Consider the following 18,062-nt stretch of genomic DNA (forward strand, 5'->3'; position numbering starts at 1 on the left):
TAGGGATGACAGGGGAATTTGGCGGATTTAACGCGATTCCCGAGCGGAGCCACGGGGTGAGGGATTTTTTCATGGAAAAGGCTCCTCCTCACCTGGAAGGATTCAAAGAACTCAAAATGCTTCCTGTGGTTAAACAGAGTTTGCTCTCCTGGAGAAGCTGCTCCAACCAGCAGGTCCAGGTGTGCCCGAAGCCTTTTAATCCCTCTAATTCCAGCCTGAAAGAAATTTGGGAGCTCATCCCGGAACGACGAAGCCGAGCAGCCGGGAGATAATCAGCCAGGCTGATGAAACCCTCGGAGCAGCAGGAAAATTAGGGAAATCATCCCCGCCAGCGGCTGCCTCCCAGGATAAACGACCTCATCCCAACGTTTTGGGAGACGCCGGTGGTTGTTTGGGCACGGATGAGACGTTGTTGGAGTCTCCAGGAACTCGCTCGGCCTGTCCGGCGCGGGTTTCGGGCGACGCGGGCGGCTCGCCCGGGATGAGTTCACCAGGAATGTTTCCCACCCCCCCAAAAAAAAAAATTCCGTCTGTTCCCGAAGTTTGAGCCGCTCGGGATGTCCTCCGAGCGTCCGTGGAGAAGGTCCACAGCCCACACGACGGCCACGGCTCCGAGGCGTCGGCGTCGGGCGGGGAGCCGATCTCGTTATCCGGCAGGATCCTCCTTCCAAAGTGGCTCCAGCTGGACAAAATTCTGGAATGGGTTGGGTTGGAAACGACCTTCAAGACCATCCAGTTCCAACTCCTCGCCTTGGACAATTTCACTACCCCAAGCTGCTCCAAGCCCCGTCCAAGCTGGCCTTGGACAATTCCAGGGATGGGGCAGCCACAGATTTTCTGGGAATTCCATCCCAGCACCTCACCACCCTCTCAAGCCAGATTTCCTTCCCAATATCCGCCATTCCCAGTGTCCTGTCCCTCCATCCCACGTCCCAAATTCCCTCTCCAGCTCTCCTGGAGCTCCTCCAGGCACTGGAAAGGTTCTGAGCTCTCCCTGGATCCTTCTCTTCTCCAGGCTGGACATTCCCAGCTCTCCCAGCCTGGCTCCAACACGATCCGATTTTTTCAGGGAAAGGAAAATCAATCCCAACCCTCAAGGCTGTTCCCAAGTGAGACCCTTTAAACCCAAACATTTGAGCAGGAACTCATCAAGAACCTCCCAACATCCCTGCTCGGAAACCGAGGCAAAGATTCCAGGAGGACGCGGCGTTCTGAGATCCCGGGAGCCCGACCTCAACTCCAACTGCCTGGGCAGCGAATTTCCAGGGAAGAGCAGGAATTTCCAGATTTTTCCACGCTCCGAGGGCATTCCCAACCCCCCCCGGCAATGCCTTGGTTGGGTTCTTCACCCAGCGGTGCCCACCCGGCTCCATTCCGCCTGTCTGGACACGGATTCCTCGGAGCGACGTCGGAGCCAGAGGGAATCTCGTCTGCCAACCTCAAACCCAACGACCCGTGCTTTGGAAAGGCGACGAGGCGAGCAGGAAAATTCCTTAAACATCAAGATTTGGGGTTGGTTTTGGGTTTTGGGTTTGTTGGTTTTTTTTTAGGATGTTTATAATTCATTTTCCCTCAAGCTGACAAATGCCACTTTGCACCCAGGCGAGGGTGAGACGGAAATTCAGGATCAAAAAGCTCCGAATTGAGGTGGGGAAGGAGAAGACATCTCCTAAATCGGGGTCCCGATGAGATCCGCCCACTCCTCCCTTTTTTTCCTCTCCTTTGAAACGGCGACAAAATAAATCCCTGCTGGCTTTAAATAGAAACCAAATTAACCACGAACAGCCAAAGCAGCTCCACCATGGCCCAGCCATCGCTGGCTGGGCTCAGAAATCTTTTTAAAAAATATTTTTAAAAAATATTTTTAAAAAATATTTCCCTCCCTCCCCGCACAACGAACAAACTGACACCGAGAAAGCTCCAAAACCCGAATTTTATTCCGGCTGCATTAGAAATGTTCTTGGAGCTGCTGGTGAAGGGTTGCATATTTGAAATTATTTTAAATTTAAATGATTTTTAAATTGTTCTTCCTCCTCCAGCTGACAGAGGAGCTCCTGAGTCAGATGTGGGGAAAAAAAACCCCCAAATGTGCTCCGAGTATTTTCGCCCTTTGGAGCGGGTCAAGGCCTTTTTTTAGGGATGAAAGGAAATTCGTCAAGGGGAAGCGAATCTAAAACTGGGAAAGGAAAAAGTGCAACACACGGAGCAGGTTGGAGGAGTTTCCATTTAAATCGAGGAATAGGGAAAAAAAAGCATTCCTTGGAAATATTTTTTGCTGGATTAAAGGGTTGGAAGCTCAAGGAGAGATCCCACACTTTTTGTCATTCCTATTTTTCCATCCTGGGATTTTTTAACTGGACTTTTTCTGATTTCCTGCCTCAAACGGATTCTGCGTTACCCTTCCCAGCCAAAAATATTCCCAAATCTCTCTGTGCCAAGCCCTTTCCAGGAGGAATTTTCCCCAAATCCAGCCTAAACTTCCTCTGATGTGGCTGGAATTTCCCCTCATCCTGGTTTTTTTTTTTTTTTTTTTTTTCCTGGGATCAGATCCCAACCCCCAGCCAGTTCCAGTGTTCCATCAGCATCTTCCCAAATGTTCTACTTGGAATTTCCCCAAATGAGAATTTCTCCTGCCACGGTCACACTTTTCATCCTTTTTTTTTTTTCCCCCCCCCAATTTTCCGGCCCTCCCACTCCCATTCCCAGTTTGCAGGGAAAAGTTGGGATATAAAAACGCTTCCAAGGCAAATTTTGTCAAAAATACGGAAGTTCCTTCATGAAGAAGGATCCCAAAAAAAAAAAAAATCAAATCTGTTTTGGGACCATCTCTGTGAGATCACTTCCAGCCTGTTCCCGTGTCCCTCAGATGTTCGGGATGAACCACAGGACCTCTCCCAATCCCGAACTTTCCCTTGGAATTCTCGGCTCCATGAAGGAGCGGGAGCGCGAGGCACAAGATCCTCAAATCATGGGATTTTTATTTTTATTTTTTTGGGGGATTTCACCCTTGTTTCAAGGTTTCTCCCGTTCCCGCTCCAGCAATTCCTGCTGCAAATTTTCCTGATCCAAAAAAAAAAAAAAAGGGGATTTTTATGCATTTATCTGACTACAGAAAATATTAACCCAAGACTTTTCCTTAAAAAGCCTGTCTGGTCCACTCTCATTCCCAAAATTTCAGGCAAATCCACAAACTCATTCATTCCTACCCTTCCTACCTCAAGGGCTTCCCTATTCCCACAACTTTCCAGGAACAACAATTCCTAAAAAACCCACGGAGGCGGCTCCAAAGCTCCCTTCACTCCCCAGGATTTAAGTTTGGCTGGAATATTTTCACATTCTCCATAAATAGGGATTTTAGGAAGCGCTGCCCGTTTTTTTTTTTCCCCTCACAACCATTCCAAATTTCCCTGTTATTTTTTTTTTTTGTTTTGTTTTTTTTTCCCCCTCGAGCCTGAACTTCATTCCCGATCACAATCAAAGATCCTCCTTCACATCCGGTTTTCTTCTCCCGGGTTTTCTGTCCCTTCGGATTAATTCCACACTCTCTGGAATTCCCCCGCCGCCATTTCCTGCTCCCAGGTTGGAGCCGGGTGAAACTCGGGATTTTCTCCCAAGGGAATGAAGGACAGGACAAGGGGAAATGGTGGCCTCAAGTGGCGGGATATTTTTTTGGGGAGAATTCCTCCTGGAAAGGGTTGTCCTAAACAATTCCAAAATTCTCCTTTTTTACCGACATAGGTCCCAAGGAATTTATTCCTCATTCCCCTCTCATCTTTTCCTTCCCAATCCCCGTTTTTCCCTCAGAGTTTTCCAGGTTTTTTGCAGGCCCCTTGGACATTTTTGGACCCTTGGACCCTTTCCATCCCTGCTGTAAATCCAAAATTCCACGGAGCTTTAAGTTCTTTAAGTTCAAATTCACAAAATTGTTGGAATTTGGGTTGGAATTTGGGTTGGATCGGAGCCCATTCAGTTCCAACCCCCCTTCCACAATCCCAGGTTGCTCCAAGTTCCATCCCACCTGGCCTTGGACAATTCCAGGAATGAGGCAGCCACAGATTCTCTGGGAATTCCATCCCAGCCCGTCAAAGTGAAGAATATCCCAATATTCCTCACCTTGGGATATTGGGATATTCCTTCCCAATATCCCATCCAACCACTGGGAAGCCATTCCCTGTGTCCCGTCCCTTCATCCCTTATCCCAAAATTCCCTCTCCAGCTCTCCTGGAGCCCCTTCAGGCGCTGGAAGGAGCTCCAAGACGCCCTCAGAGCGTTCCTGAGGGCGAAATGGTTTCTGCCACCCGGGAAAAATCCGACGTGAATCGGGAAAAGACGCTTGGATCAGGGAATGTGGGCGGAGGGAGGTCCGTGAGTCACCGGCAACCTTTAAGCGCTGCCGCGGGCAGGATTTGTACCTCCTGAAATTCCCTTTTCCAGGTTCTCCAGGAAACAAAAGCCACCACGGGAGACAATTCTCACGGCACTGAAATATCCGGCCTCTCGGCTTTCCAAATTTAGGAGTTCTCCGCGTTCCACTGGAGGGAAAGGGAACAAGGGATGGAATCGGAATTCCCGGATTTGCAGCGGGGTTTGACACAAGGACACAACTCTTAAGCTCAGCTGATTTATCCCTAAAAAAATTCCTTTTTTCCTCCCCCTGCAGCTGCTCCTGGCATTCCAGACCTTTCCCCAAATCCATTCCCACCCCTGGACACGCTCCAGCCCCTCAATATCCTTCTTATCATGAAGGGCACAAAACCCATCCCAGGATTTGAGGGCCCTGGACACAGTGGGAATGTCACTTCCCTGATCCAGGTATTCCCACAAAATTATCCCCCCCAAAAAATCCACTTTTTTCCCCCCCGTAGTTAAAAGCCTTAAGGGAAGATTTTTTGCACATGCCAGCAGTATCCCGATTTGCCAAACCTCCTCCTGCTCCCAGCTCGGCTTTTCCCAAGGGATCCGCACTGATTTCCTGTTTGGAGCTCCCCAAAAAATCGGGGGATTTTGGATCTGATGAATTTTAAGATCCGTTTTCCTCCCTGTGTTATTCCCATGGGTTTTCCCACAAAAAAAAAAACAAAACAACTTCCCAACCTCGCTCTGTGCTCCGAGCGTCGCGACGAGGGTGAAGGGCTGGGATGGAATTCCCAGAAAAGCTGCGGCTGCTCCATCCCTGGAAGTGTCCAAGGCCGTCCCTGCTCATGGAAGGGGGTCGGGAATTCTGTTTAAATTCCCCCCTTTTCCAACCCAACCCATTCTTTGATGTTATTCCCGCTTCCATCCTGATAAAAATCCCTTTCCACGCCCCTCCCAGCCGAGGGAAAAAAAAGGGGGAATTGTTCAGGTGAGCCGGAGCGTGACGGAACAGGAATAATTCCAGACTCACTTATCGGGGTTTGGAGAATCCTGAGCACAGGATTTTCCTCAATTTAAAAACCAAAAAAACCAAAAAACCCTCAGGAACTTCCTGTTAAAACAGAAAATTCAACAGAAAATTCCCAGACAAAAAAATCTCTGGATCACCGTGGGATATTTTTTTTTTTTTTTTTTTTTTTGGGAGCAGCACCCACTTCCAAAAAAAAAAAAAATATGGATTCCTGATGGTGACTTTCAGAGAGGCGGGAGAAGAAGTGGGGAAGAGAAAAAAGGATCCTAAAAGGATGGATTGGTTTGGAATTTTCTCCTTTCTGACAGATCCGACGGCGTCTCCCAGAAATGGCCCAAAAGCGAAACCTCCAGCAGGAATTCCGGAGCCATTCAGGCTGGATTTAAGGAAGGAGAGGAATTCCCAGGGAATTCCATGGCTGGATTTAAGGAAGGAGAGGAATTCCCAGGGAATTCCATGGCTGCCCCATCCCTGGAAGTGTCCAAGGCCAGGCTGGAGAGGGTTTGGAGCAACCTGGGATAGGGGAAGGTGTCCCTGCCCGTGGCAGGAGTTGGAATGAGATGGTTTTTAATCCAACCCATTCCATGACTCCACGATCAAGGAGAATTCCTGCCCCGTGGACGATTCCGAGTCCAGCGGCCCCAGCCAACAACCTCCGACCCAAATCCCATTAATTTTTTCTGGGAAGAGGAAGAAAATCCCCTCCCACCTCACCCAGAGCCCACTGAAGCAGTCAGAGATCTGTGAGCACGAATCCCTCCATTCCTCTTCTTCCAAAAGGAATTTTTCCTCTTTTCCCAATTATTTCCCCCTCCCTTTTCCCTGATTATTCCCAAATATTCCCGACTATGTTAAATCTTGCCAAGGATTTTTGTTGTTATTCCTTTTTTTTTTTTTTTTTTTCCCAAGCAGCCCAACTGGGAAAGGGCTCCATGGAATTCCTCCTCTCCCTGTCCTTGAGAGGACGCGGATCCATGGATGCACCCTTTGGATTAAAGGGAGCAAAGAACCGTAGGGAGCATCCAGAAAAATCCAAATCCAGGTCCAAAATTGCAGCCAGAAAACCACGAAGCGGCAGCTTAATTCCCAAATAAAAATTGGGGATGCATCCCTAGATCCACCAAATCCCCGTGTCCGTGCCCGGGGCAGCTTGGGGTGCATCGCTGAGGGTGAGGAATTTAAAAACAGATGCCCAAAAAATCCCAAAAATAACCCTGGAATATGGAAAAGTTGGAAAAGTAGGAAGATGAGGAGCAGTTTTCCCTTCCGAGCCCACCTGGAACTGGGAATCCAGGCACAGCTCCACCTGGAGCCTTGGGAAGGAGTTAGATCCTAAAAACATTCCCAAAAAAAGCTGGGAAGGAGTTTTCCCAAAAGAGTTTTTGGGAAAAGGCGTGGAATGACAGGATAACGGGGAATGGAGGCGGGGTTAGCTGGGATATTGGGAAGAAATTCCTCTCCGGGAGCGTGGTGAGGCCCTGGGATGGAATTCCCAGAGAAGCTTCCCATCCCTGGAAGTGTCCGAGGGCAGGTCGGAGCAAGCTGGGATAGCGGGAATTGTCCCTTCCCATGGAAAAGGGGGTGGAGTTGGGTGATCTTTCCATCCTCATCCAACCCAATTCCATGATTTCGGCGCTCCCAACGCCCGGCACCGACAATCCCAAAGCAACAGAAATTCCCACGTTATTCCCTTCCGCGGCGGCGCTTCCCACGGGAACGTTCTCCGACGGTTCTCCCGAACGCGCGGAACCGCTGGAAGATCCGTAAAAACACAACGGGGCCGGGAACGTCAGAACCTCGGGAAGAGGCGGCCGGAATCCCAAAGGGAACGGGAAAAGGACGCAAGGAAGGAGCCGCGCCTCAATCCAGGGATTTTTCCGTGTTTTTTGGAGGTGAAGGATAAAGGGACGGTGTGGGTGAAGGGAGTTGGAGGCCAGGAGATGAAATCCCAGGAAAATGGGGAGAGGGTTGGGAGAGTTCACATGGAGAAGGGAAGAAAACTTCGGAGACGATTCCAGCGCCGGGAAAGGGATCCAGGAGAGCTGGAGAAGGACTTGGAATGAGGGATGGAGGGATGGGACACCGGGAATGGCTTCCCGCTGCCAGAGGGCAGGGATGGGTGGGATTTTGGGAAGGAATTCCCAGCTGGGATGGAATTCCCAGGGAAGATGCGGCTGTCCCATCCCTGGAATTGTCCAAGGTGAGGATGGACGGGGCTTGGAGCCCCCCGGGATTTTGGAATTGATTTTCCTCTCGGGAATACGGAGATGGGGATAGCCAGCTTCCTGAAAATCAGGGTGAAAAAAAAAAAAGGGATTGATGGGTTTTATTCCTTAAAAACGAGGATGGAGGAGCTGGATGTGGGAATGTTGAAAAGGGCAGGAGGAGGAGGAGGAAGGGAATGAACCAAATCCCTGGATCTGTGAAGGTCACGGAAAGAGGGAGGGACGAAGGATCTGAGACATCAACAGCACAACGTGATCCTTTCAGGAGCCGGAAAAGCAGGAAAAATTCCAGGATTTGGGGATCCCTGGGAGCGATTTCAGGGATAACAACGAATTCCCAAGGGCACTGGGAGGTCGGGAGCGCTCCACTTCTTCCCCCCAGCACCTGGAGCAAATTTATCCCTCCGACGCTTCTCGGCGGCTGGAATTAAAAATAGCCGGCACGGATGAGTTGGAAAGGGAAAGGGGAGGGAAAAAAAAATAAAAAAATAAATTCCAGCCGGAATGTTTATTTTTGGGAAGAGCCAGAGAAGGAAGAGGAAAGGTCGGGGTTCAACGCGTTATTTAGAGCATGTAAGGAAATAATCACTGGAGCAAAAATTGCGGGAGGGAGAGGATGGAGGAAGAGCGAGGAATGGGAATTTAAAGGATTTAAAAAATTTTTTTTTTTTGAGGGAAGAGGTCACCGGGACAACTTTGGAATCACCTTAGCCAAAATCTTAATCATCTACACGGAATTCCCAATTTTATTTATCATCTGGAGCAGACATTCCGGAATAAAACCCTCATAAAACAGTGGACACAGCGCAGCCCCAAAAATCCCAGGATTTGGGATCCTTCCCTAAATCCAGAAATCCAGTTCCACCAGTGGAGACCCTGTGGGTTTTTATGGGATTTGACACCAATTTGCCTCTGGAATCTGCCTGAATTCCCAGCTGTGTTTTGCGGTTTGGATTCGGGATTTTTTTCTTTTTTTTTTTTTAAAAAAAAGGTTTTGGGGTCATTATTGGGTTGGGTTTTTTTTTTTTGTGGTGGCCGTTCCCAAATTCCCAGAGGCGGGACTCCCAAAATCCATCAGTTTTCGGGAAAGCAACGACGGCGCCGCAAAGCTTTGCTTTCCTGGGAATGGTTGAAGGCGCTCCGGAATTTTGGGATCGAGGCCTAAGTAGGTCACCATCAAATCCAGGTGAAGAAATACGGATTCATCCAAATTTTCTGGGAATTGGAGTTGGGAAGGGGAAGAAAAAAGCTTTAAAGGAGCTCAAAATTGAGGGAATTCCTTCCCTGGAGCTCCAGCTGAGAACATCGGGATTATCCGTGGGGAGGAGCCATGGGATGCAGCAGGAATTCTCCAGCTTCCCACTAAAGAAGGGATTCGGTGGCCCACGGGACCAGATTTTCATTTTCCCAGGAGTTGTGATGTCCAACCAACCCCCACACGCGGCATTCCGAAATTTTCCAGAAGCCTGGAATTCCACGGAATGCCTTTTTTTTTTTTTTTTTTAAATGATGGTGGATCATCTGGGATGATCCAGCGAAATAAAAGGCCTGGAAACCCCCACAAAAGGTTGGAAAATCCATAAAAACCACCTGGGGTTGCATCCAGGCTCCTTGTCCCAAGGAAACGGCGGCACCAATGAATAAAATCCCCAAAAAAATAAAAAATAAAAATCGGGATAAAACGGAACTGACCAATTTTCATGGATATCGGGAAAACACAACCTGAGTCAGGATTTGGAAAACCTTCGGGAGCCTCCCTTTCCTTCCAACATTTTTAGGTGATTTTAGGGTTTTTTGTTTTTTTTTCCAGCCTAAACAATTCCATAAAATCCCTGACCCTTCCTCGCTCCCACCACGCCAAGCAGCCAATCCCAGGGCACAGCGGGACATTCCCAAAAATCCCTTTGAACCCATCTCCAGCCCCTCTGGAAAAGAGCAGCCCGAGGATATCTGGCTCACAGACAGCCTGGACTTTGGATCGTGTGGATTTGCAGCTGGAAAAATCCAGGATTTGGGTGAGAAAAAGCCAAAAAACTTCCCTGGAAAAAAAAAACGAGGGCCTCCCCACCAAAATGCTCTTTCCCAATGGGATTCATGTTGGGATTATCCTGAAAATCCATCCCTGGTTCTGGTGGGATGAGTGGTGCCACCACCGGTGATGCAAAATTCTGATTTTTTTGGAGTTAAATCCACCCAAATTTGTTTTTTTTTTTTCTTTTTTTTAGGCCTGGAATCGCTCCCAAGATCCCACACCCCAACTCCAGGTCGGATCGGGCTCGGAGAAAGCTGGGATGGAGGAAAACGGGATGAGGTGGGATTCCTGTGGGGGTTAGGAGGGGTTTAAGGCCTCTTCCAAACCATTCCAGGATTCTGTCATTTGGGATATTCAAATTAATTTGGGATTTCCAAAGAAAATCCCTTTTGGAGAAAGGAAAAGCTGCTGGACGTTCTCCCTTCCCCGCCAGCGATCCCGCGGGAACGCGACCCAAAAAAATCCACGCGGAACAACGCCCGGAGAGCTCCAAAATCCGGCACAAAAGCACCGAAACCACCCGGAATTCCACATTTCCAAAGGAATCCGTATCCAGCACCCAATCCCAACGCTCTCCCCCTTTCCCCAAAACCATCGGCGGCACCAGCCCCGCCGATCTCCGCCAACTTCCATCCGGGAAAAGATTCCGTGGGGGAAGGAGCCCAACCGAGCACCACCTGCTGCTCCCTCAAACATCCCGAATCCATCCATTTTCTACGGAAAACGTGGGTTTTTTTGCTGTTTTTTTTTTAAATTTTTGAATTTATTTTTTTCCCTTTTAATCCCACCCAGCTGCGTGTGTGCCAGGTGAGGCCGGAGCAGCTGCGGATTTCTCCGTAGAGGTCACTCCGGGGGTTGATTAAAGTGGGAATAAATAAGAGGATGAATTAAATTATTCGTTAGATGAGAGGGGAGGGGGGGGGGAACAAACGAGGAAAAAAATAAATAAACGAGGGGGGCGACTAAATGAGAATTTATTCAAAGAAATGAATGAGGAAATAAATAAATAGATGGGGAAATAATGAAATAACTCCACTCGCATCCTGCAGTTTTTACAGCCGGAGGGAAACGTAAGGAATGGGGGGAAAGAGGAGGGAGAGGTGGTGGAAAAAAATATTTAAAAAATCCCAAACCGGCGGCTCTGCTGTATTCGGGAAATAAAATGAATCCCGGGGAATTCTGCCTCCTTCCACCTTCCCAAAACCAGCGGATTTGGCTGTCGGGATCCCCGCCCCGAATTCCGGCGTTGCGCATCCCGCTGCAGCCCCCGCTCTTCCTCCTCATCCTCATCCTCCTCCTCCTCCTCCTCATCCTCTCCATCCCTGTCTGCTCTCTCCCCTTTTCCCGGCTCCTTCCATCTCCGGGAAAACGCCGCCCGCATCCCACGGGATCCAGCCCGGCCCCGATCCCGAGCTTTTCCATCCAGCCCTTCCCATCACCTTTCCCAGGGAGAGGGGTGGGATTTCAAACCCCCCCCCACCCCAGATCCCAGATCCAGAACTTCCCAAACCCCTTCCTAAGGAGCGGGGTGGGATCCGGCCCTTCCAAATCCCAAAAAAATCGGGAGCAGGGTGGGATTGAAGCCTTCCATAAGGAGCGGGGTGGGATCCAGCACCTTCCCCTCCATAGGGATCAGGATGGGATCCAGCTCTTCCAAATCCCCAAAAAAGGGGAGCAGGGTGGGATCCAGCCCCTCCATAGGGATCAGGATGGGATCCAGCTCTTCCAAACCCCAAAAAAGGGGAGCAGGATGGGATTTAATCCCTCTGGAGGGAGCAGGGTGGGATCCAGCCCCTCCAAATCCCCAAAAAAGGGGAGCAGGATGGGATCCAGCCCCTCCATAGGGATCAGGATGGGATCCAGCCCCTCCAAACCCCCAAAAAAGGGGAGCAGGATGGGATTTAATCCCTCTGGAGGGAGCAGGGTGGGATCCATCACCTTCCTAAGGAGCAGGGTGGGATCCAGCCCCTCCAAACCCCCAAAAAGGGGAAGCAGGGTGGGATTTAATCCCTCTGGAGGGAGCAGGGTGGGATCCAGCCCCTCCAAACCCCTCTCAGGATGTCAGGGTGGGATCCAGCCCCTCCAAACCCCCAAAAAAGGGGAGCAGGGTGGGATTTAATCCCTCTGGAGGGAGCAGGGTGGGATCCAGCCCCTCCAAACCCCTCTCAGGATGTCAGGGTGGGATCCAGCCTCTCCACGAACCAGGGAACCGGGATCCAACCCCGGCCATGGGGAGCAGGATAAGATCCAAGCCTTCCATAAAAACCCCTGAGAGGAGCAGGGTGGGATCCAGCCCCTCCAAAAATAAACCCTGAGAGGAGCAGGGTGGGATCCAGCCCCTCCAAAAAAAAAAATAAACCCTGAGAGGAGCAGGGTGGGATCCAACCCCTCCAAAAAAAAAATAAACCCTGAGAGGAGCAGGGTGGGATCCAGCCGCTCCAGGTGGGATCCAGCCCCTCCATAACCCCTTCCAAAGGGAGCAGGGTGGGATCCAGCCCCTCCACCGGGAGCAGGATGGGATCCAATCCCTCCCCCCCACCACCCCAACTCCTTTCCCAATTCTCCCCGAAATCCAGGGTGGGGTTGAGCCCCATCCCCCCCTTTTCCCATCCCCTTCCCGCAGCCACGGGGAGCCGGGTGGGCGCATCCAGCCCTCCATGCACCAAAATCTGGGAGGTGGGCTTGGAATTCTCCAGCCGGAGCCACCACACCTGGACGCAGCGGAGGCAGCGACGCAGCACCCCAAAATCGAAGCGGAGCCAGAAGAGGAGGGAACACCTCAAATTCCCAAAAAACCCGCCGAGACCCCCAAAGCGGGGATGGAAGGGGGGGGTCAAGGGCACCTCAAAGAGGGGGGTCACCTATATAAGAGGAGGGGGATGCACGAACGGGGGGGTTTAGGGGGGGGGTTTGAACCAGGAGGCGCAGCCCAACCCCCCCCACCCCCACCCCCTCCCCAAATCCCACCCCCCTTTCCCCCCCCCTCCGCTCACCTCTCCGCCATGATCCCCGGCGGCTCCTAGCGCTGTCGGCCGCCGCTCCCGGCGCCGCTCCGGCCTCCCATGGCCCCGCCGGCACCGACCCCGCGCCTCGCCCGCCCCGCCCGGCCCCTCCTCGCTCCGCGGCCGCTCCCGGCGCGCTCCGAGCGCGGCGGCCCCGCCGCGTCCCCGTCACCAGCGACAACCGCGGCGCGGCCAATCAGCGCGGCGCAGGGGGGCGTGGCCCGCCCCGGCCCCGCCCCTTCGCAGCGCAAACCACGCCCCTACCCATGATGCGAATTGGGGGGGGGCGCTTTCTGGGAAATACGGTAGCGCGGAGTTGGGGGCGTGGAGCGCGGTGCGCGTGCGCGCGGGGGATTACGGTAACGGCGCGGTCGAGGCAGTTTCGCTGCGCGAAATACGAGAAAATACGGTAGTTTTTTAATGAGCGCGCGTCTGCAATTACGGTAGTTGTGTTCTTGTGCGCGCTGGGAAATACGGTAGTTTTTTAATGAGCGCGCGTCTGCAATTACGGTAGTTGTGTTCTTGTGCGCGCTCGTAAATACGGTAGTTTTTTTGTGACGCGCACTTCTGCAATTACGGTACTTGTGTTGCTGTGCGCACTCGTAAATACGGTAGTTTTTTAGTGAGCGCACGTCTGCAATTACGGTAGTTGTGTTCTTGTGCGCGCTCGTAAATACGGTAGTTTTTTAGTGAGCGCGCGTCTGCAATTACGGTAGTTGTGTTCTCGTGCACGCGGGGAAATACGGTAGTTTTTTAGTGAGCGCGCGTCTGCAATTACGGTAGTTGTGTTCTCGTGCACGCGGGGAAATACGGTAGTTTTTTAGTGAGCGCGCGTCTGCAATTACGGTAGTTGTGTTCTCGCGTGCGCTGGGAAATACGGTAGTTTTTTAGTGATCGCGCGCCTGGAATTACGGTAGTTGTGTTCTCATGCGCGCTGGGAAATACGGTAGTTTTTTAGTGAGCGCACGTCTGCAATTACGATAGTTGTGTTCTTGTGCGCACTCGTAAATACGGTAGTTTTTTTGTGACGCGCACTTCTGCAATTACAGTAGTTGTGTTCTTGTGCACACTGGGAAATACGGTAGTTTTTTAGTGAGCGCACGCCTGGAATTACGGTAGTTGTGTTCTCATGCGCGCTGGGAAATACGGTAGTTTTTTTAGTGAGCGCGCATCTGCAATTACGGTAGTTGTGTTGCCATGCACGCTCGTAAATACGGTAGTTTTTTAATGAGCGCGCGTCTGCAATTACGGTAGTTGTGTTCTTGTGCGCACTGGGAAATACGGTAGTTTTTTTGTGACGCGCACTTCTGCAATTACGGTAGTTGCGTTCTTGTGCACACTCGTAAATACGGTAGTTTTTTAGTGAGCGCACTTCTGCAATTACGGTAGCTGTGTTGCCGTGCACTCTCGTAAATACGGTAGTTTTTTAGTGAGCTTGCATCTGCAATTACGGTAGTTGTGTTCTTGTGCACACTCATAAATACGGTAGTTTTTTTGTGACGCGCACTTCTGCAATTACGGTAGTTGTGTTGTCGTGTGCGCTCGTAAATACGGTACTTTTTAGTGAGTGCGCGTCTGCAATTACGGTAGTTGTGTTCTTATGAGCGCTCGTAAATACGGTACTTTTTAGTGAGTGCGCGTCTGCAATTACGGTAGTTGTGTTTGTGTGCACTGGGAAATACGGTAGTTTTTTAGTGACGTGCACGTCTGCAGTTACGGTAGTTGTGTTCTTGTGCGCGCTGGGAAATACGGTAGTTTTTTAGTGAGCGCGCGTCTGCAATTACGGTAGTTGTGTTCTTGTGCACACTGGGAAATACGGTAGTTTTTTTGTGACGTGCGCGTCTGCAATTACGGTAGTTGTGTTCTTGTGCGCACTCGTAAATACGGTAGTTTTTTTGTGACGCGCACTTCTGCAATTACGGTAGTTGTGTTCTTGTGCGCACACGTAAATACGGTAGTTTTTTAGTGAGCGCGCGTCTGCAATTACGGTAGTTGTGTTTGTGTGCGCACTCGTAAATACGGTAGTTTTTTAGTGAGTGCGCGTCTGCAATTACGGTAGTTGTGTTCTCGTGCGCACTCGTAAATACGGTAGTTTTTTAGTGAGTGCGCGTCTGCAATTACGGTAGTTGTGTTCTCGTGCGTGCTGGGAAATACGGTAGTTTTTTAGTGACGTGCGCGTCTGGAATTACGGTAGTTGCGTTCGGAAATACGGGTGGTTGTGGTGGGCGCGCGTCGGGAAATACGGTAGTTGTGCTGGGATGCGCGCCCCGAATTACCGGTGAATTACGGTAGCTGCGGCGCGCAAGCGCATTTGTGACTGGGGGGGTTGTGCGGCTCTTCGGGAAGTACGGTAATTGTGCGCATGCGCGCTTGGGAACAGCGGAGTTCCGGTGGGCGATGCGGTCGGAATTACGGTAGTTGTGGTGCGCATGCGCTCTGGGAGACACCGGATGGGCGCGAAATGCGGAATTACGGTACTGGTGGCGCGCAGGCGCGTTTGGCAAGGGCAGCGAGGGGGGGGGCGCATGCGCCTTGGGAAATACGGTACCTTTGGAATCACGGCGCCCTTGGAATCACGGCACCTGAGATGTGATGCGCATTTGTACTTACGGTAGCTGTGCTCGGAGGAGCGCTCGGAATTACGGCAGCTGTGGCGCGCATGCGTGTTTGGAAACGCGGTAATCGCGGGTGCGCATTTGGAATTACGGTAACGCGTGAGCCTCGTTGGAACCGCGCTGCCCGCTGTGCGCATGCGCCCTTGGACGCGCGGTAGGGGATGCGCATCGGACATTACGGTACCTAAGTGCGCATGCGCAGCCAGAATTCCTGTAGCTGCGATGCGCGTGCGCGCCGGGAATTACGGTAACCGTGCGGCGCGCACTCAGAACAGGCTGATTGCAGTGCGCATGCGCAAAGTGGAATTACGGTCGCGGTCCCACGCGCACGCCAAAACCCGGCGTCGGTTTTGGCACATGCGCACTTCAAAGCAGCGCGGCGGCCGCTGGGAATTACGGTACGCGCAGCCGCCGTTTGTAAATACGGTAATGCCGTATTTACCCGTGTCCCCCCCACCGTGCTCCCATTCCCTCCATCCTTTGGGATGGGGACCCCCAAACTCGGGGGGCTCCAACCCCTCCGGGCCAACCCCCAGCTCTGCCCGCTCTGTCCATCCCGGGGGTCTCCGCTGAAATTTGCGCCCCCCAAACTTCTCCCTCGACCCCACCAGCCCTTCCCGCTGCTCCCTCGGGCATTCCCTCGCCCCCACGTCCATCAACACACCCCAAAACTCAACACGCCCCCCAAACTTCTCCCTCGACCCCACCAGCCCTTCCCGCTGCTCGCTCGGGCATTCCCTCGCCCCCACGTCCATCAACACACCCCAAAACTCAACACGCCCCAAGCCCAAAATATATATTATTTTTTTGGGGGGGAGGATAAAGAACATCTGGCCGGGGTGCCAAATGAGTTGAGGACACCACGAGACCTTCGGAGCGGGTTTTTCACCCCGTGGCCAAAACTCGGGGAAATTCAATTTGCCAAGAAGGGGACAAGTTCGGTCACGGCGCGAAACCCAACCACAAAACCCTTTTATTCCCTTTCCAGCCTCAGCACAATCCCTGACTTGCAATTTTCCCAGGAATTTGGCCGGCTGTCTCAGCAGCTCCACCGTGCCCGGGGTGCTCCTCTCGTGTTCTCTTTTCCAGGGCTGCGAGATCTTCCTCACGTCCAGCCCGTGGGTTTTTTTTTGGGAGCAGAAGGATCCAAAACCCATCAGGTTTTCTCCTCTGGGCTCCTCTGGGACCTGCATGGAGGCTGGGAAAGGGTGAGTCAGTAAAATTTTGGGTTTTTTTCCCTCCCGCTCCTGTTGCTCTTTAAGGTTTAGTTTTGGAAACGTTTCGTTTCGGGCTGGTTGTTTTTCTGGGTTTTTTTGTTGTTTTTTTTTTTTCAATTTAACCTGATTTGCGCAGAATGAAATTTCGTTTTCTCTACGCATCCCGATCCGAGAAAATCCATTCCGCCACCAAATCCTGGAATGGTTTGGGTCGGAAGGGAATTTCGTCGAGTTCCCACCTGCCCGCCATGGGCTGGGACACCTCCCACGACCCCAGGGAGCTCCTTGGACCATTCCAGAGGAAAATCAGGACATCTCCGAGGGGTCTGATGTGGCACTTGGGGACGTGGCCGAGGTCCCTTCCAACCCAAAACCATTCCATGCTTCTATTCCTGAATTCTCTTTGTTCTGCCTGGGGCTTTTCAGGGAAGCTCCAAGCAAATTTCCTCTGGCTTTTCAACCTTGATTAAAAAACGAGACGCCAACAACTCAAGCCCGTGAACTCCCGCTGCCTCCATCGCCATGGAAACGTGAGACTGTTGTCTTTTAATATTTTTAAGTTATGTAAACGCTTGGAACAACTCAGAAACCCCCCCTCAGCGTTGAAACAAGAGGAACAGAGGAAAAAATTAAATCCACTTTTCCATCAAGGAAATGATGGGAGTGGGTGATCTTGAGGGTCTCTCCCAAACAGAACCATACCATGAAAAAAATCCAATCCCATCGATTCCACAGCCCAAATCTTGGAGTGCTGATGTTTTAATCCCATATTTTAACGCGCTGTTCCTCTCCGTTCCCCCCGGCCTGTTGCAAATCCATCCCTAAGGAATGAAGCTGGAGAACGAGACTCCTTCAGGACTGGAGGGCGTTTTTTCGGGATGATTTTTTTCCCCCATGTTGGTGAATTTGCTTTCCCGGCTCTGCTGATGTTCACGCAACCCTGAGCAGTTGCTGAATCCGTATAAAATCCTCATTTCCGTGTCCGTGTCCAGCTGGGAAATTGGGAAACGTTGTTGTTGTTGTCCCAGCAGGAATTCAGCCGCCGGTCGCAAAGTCCTCTTGAGCAACAGCGGATTTGGGGAGTGGGAAATATAATTCCAGTCCTCCTGAGCTGCACCTGAGTCCTCTCCTGGTCCTTGGGCAATCCTGCCAGGGAATAACAAATCCCGGGAGGAGAGGGAGGCTCGGAGCGTCCCGGTGTGCCCGGGCCAAAGGAGGCCGGGAAGAAAGCCGGGAAATTCCCGTGGAAGGGTCGCCCTGTTGAGGTGAACGGGTTGGGCTCCTGAATCCCTGTGCAACGGTTTGGGGTGGGAAGGAGCCTAAAGCCCGCCCGGTTCCACGGCCTGATGGTCCCCATCCCGTTTTTCCAGGCAGCTTTTCTCCGGGAAGGTGAATTCCGCGTCCGTGGGATTGGGTTTGCCAGCGTTCAGGAACGCTCATAGCCACGGGATAGGATTCCATGCAGGTGCTTTGCTCGGGAGCTCTGGGAATTCCGGGCTGCAGACCCAAATCTGACTCTGATTTTATATCCCATCGTTATATAACTTACCTATTCATTATTAAACTTACACTGGCCTATTGTACA

General features: G+C 51.6%; 1 protein-coding gene and 1 non-coding gene across 5 annotated transcripts in view; one reads left to right on the forward strand and one right to left on the reverse strand.

Annotated features, from left to right (window-relative positions):
* The window catches only part of ARHGAP39 (Rho GTPase activating protein 39), a 107,113-nt gene extending 91,761 nt beyond the window's left edge, over positions 1 to 15,352 (reverse strand). For 2 of the 3 annotated variants that reach the window (XM_077781744.1, XM_077781746.1), the window contains exon 1: positions 12,637 to 12,745. In XM_077781744.1, the coding sequence (XP_077637870.1) occupies positions 12,637 to 12,647 (11 nt within the window). In that variant the 5' untranslated portion in view covers positions 12,648 to 12,745. Of the gene's footprint in view, positions 1 to 12,636; positions 12,746 to 15,255 lie in introns of those variants that run through there. The other variant, XM_077781745.1, reaches the window with a different exon arrangement.
* Positions 13,013 to 18,062, forward strand: LOC110480294 (uncharacterized). 2 transcript variants are annotated; one of them, XR_013339568.1, is made up of 4 exons: positions 13,013 to 13,054; positions 16,350 to 16,468; positions 16,904 to 17,007; positions 17,848 to 18,062. It is a non-coding gene; the product is annotated as an uncharacterized LOC110480294 (transcript). The 2 variants fall into 2 exon arrangements; XR_013339567.1 differs by lacking the exon at positions 13,013 to 13,054 and adding an exon at positions 15,331 to 15,658.

Source organism: Lonchura striata, chromosome 1 (genome assembly GCF_046129695.1).
Source record: "Lonchura striata isolate bLonStr1 chromosome 1, bLonStr1.mat, whole genome shotgun sequence".
Lineage (NCBI taxonomy): Eukaryota > Metazoa > Chordata > Aves > Passeriformes > Estrildidae > Lonchura > Lonchura striata.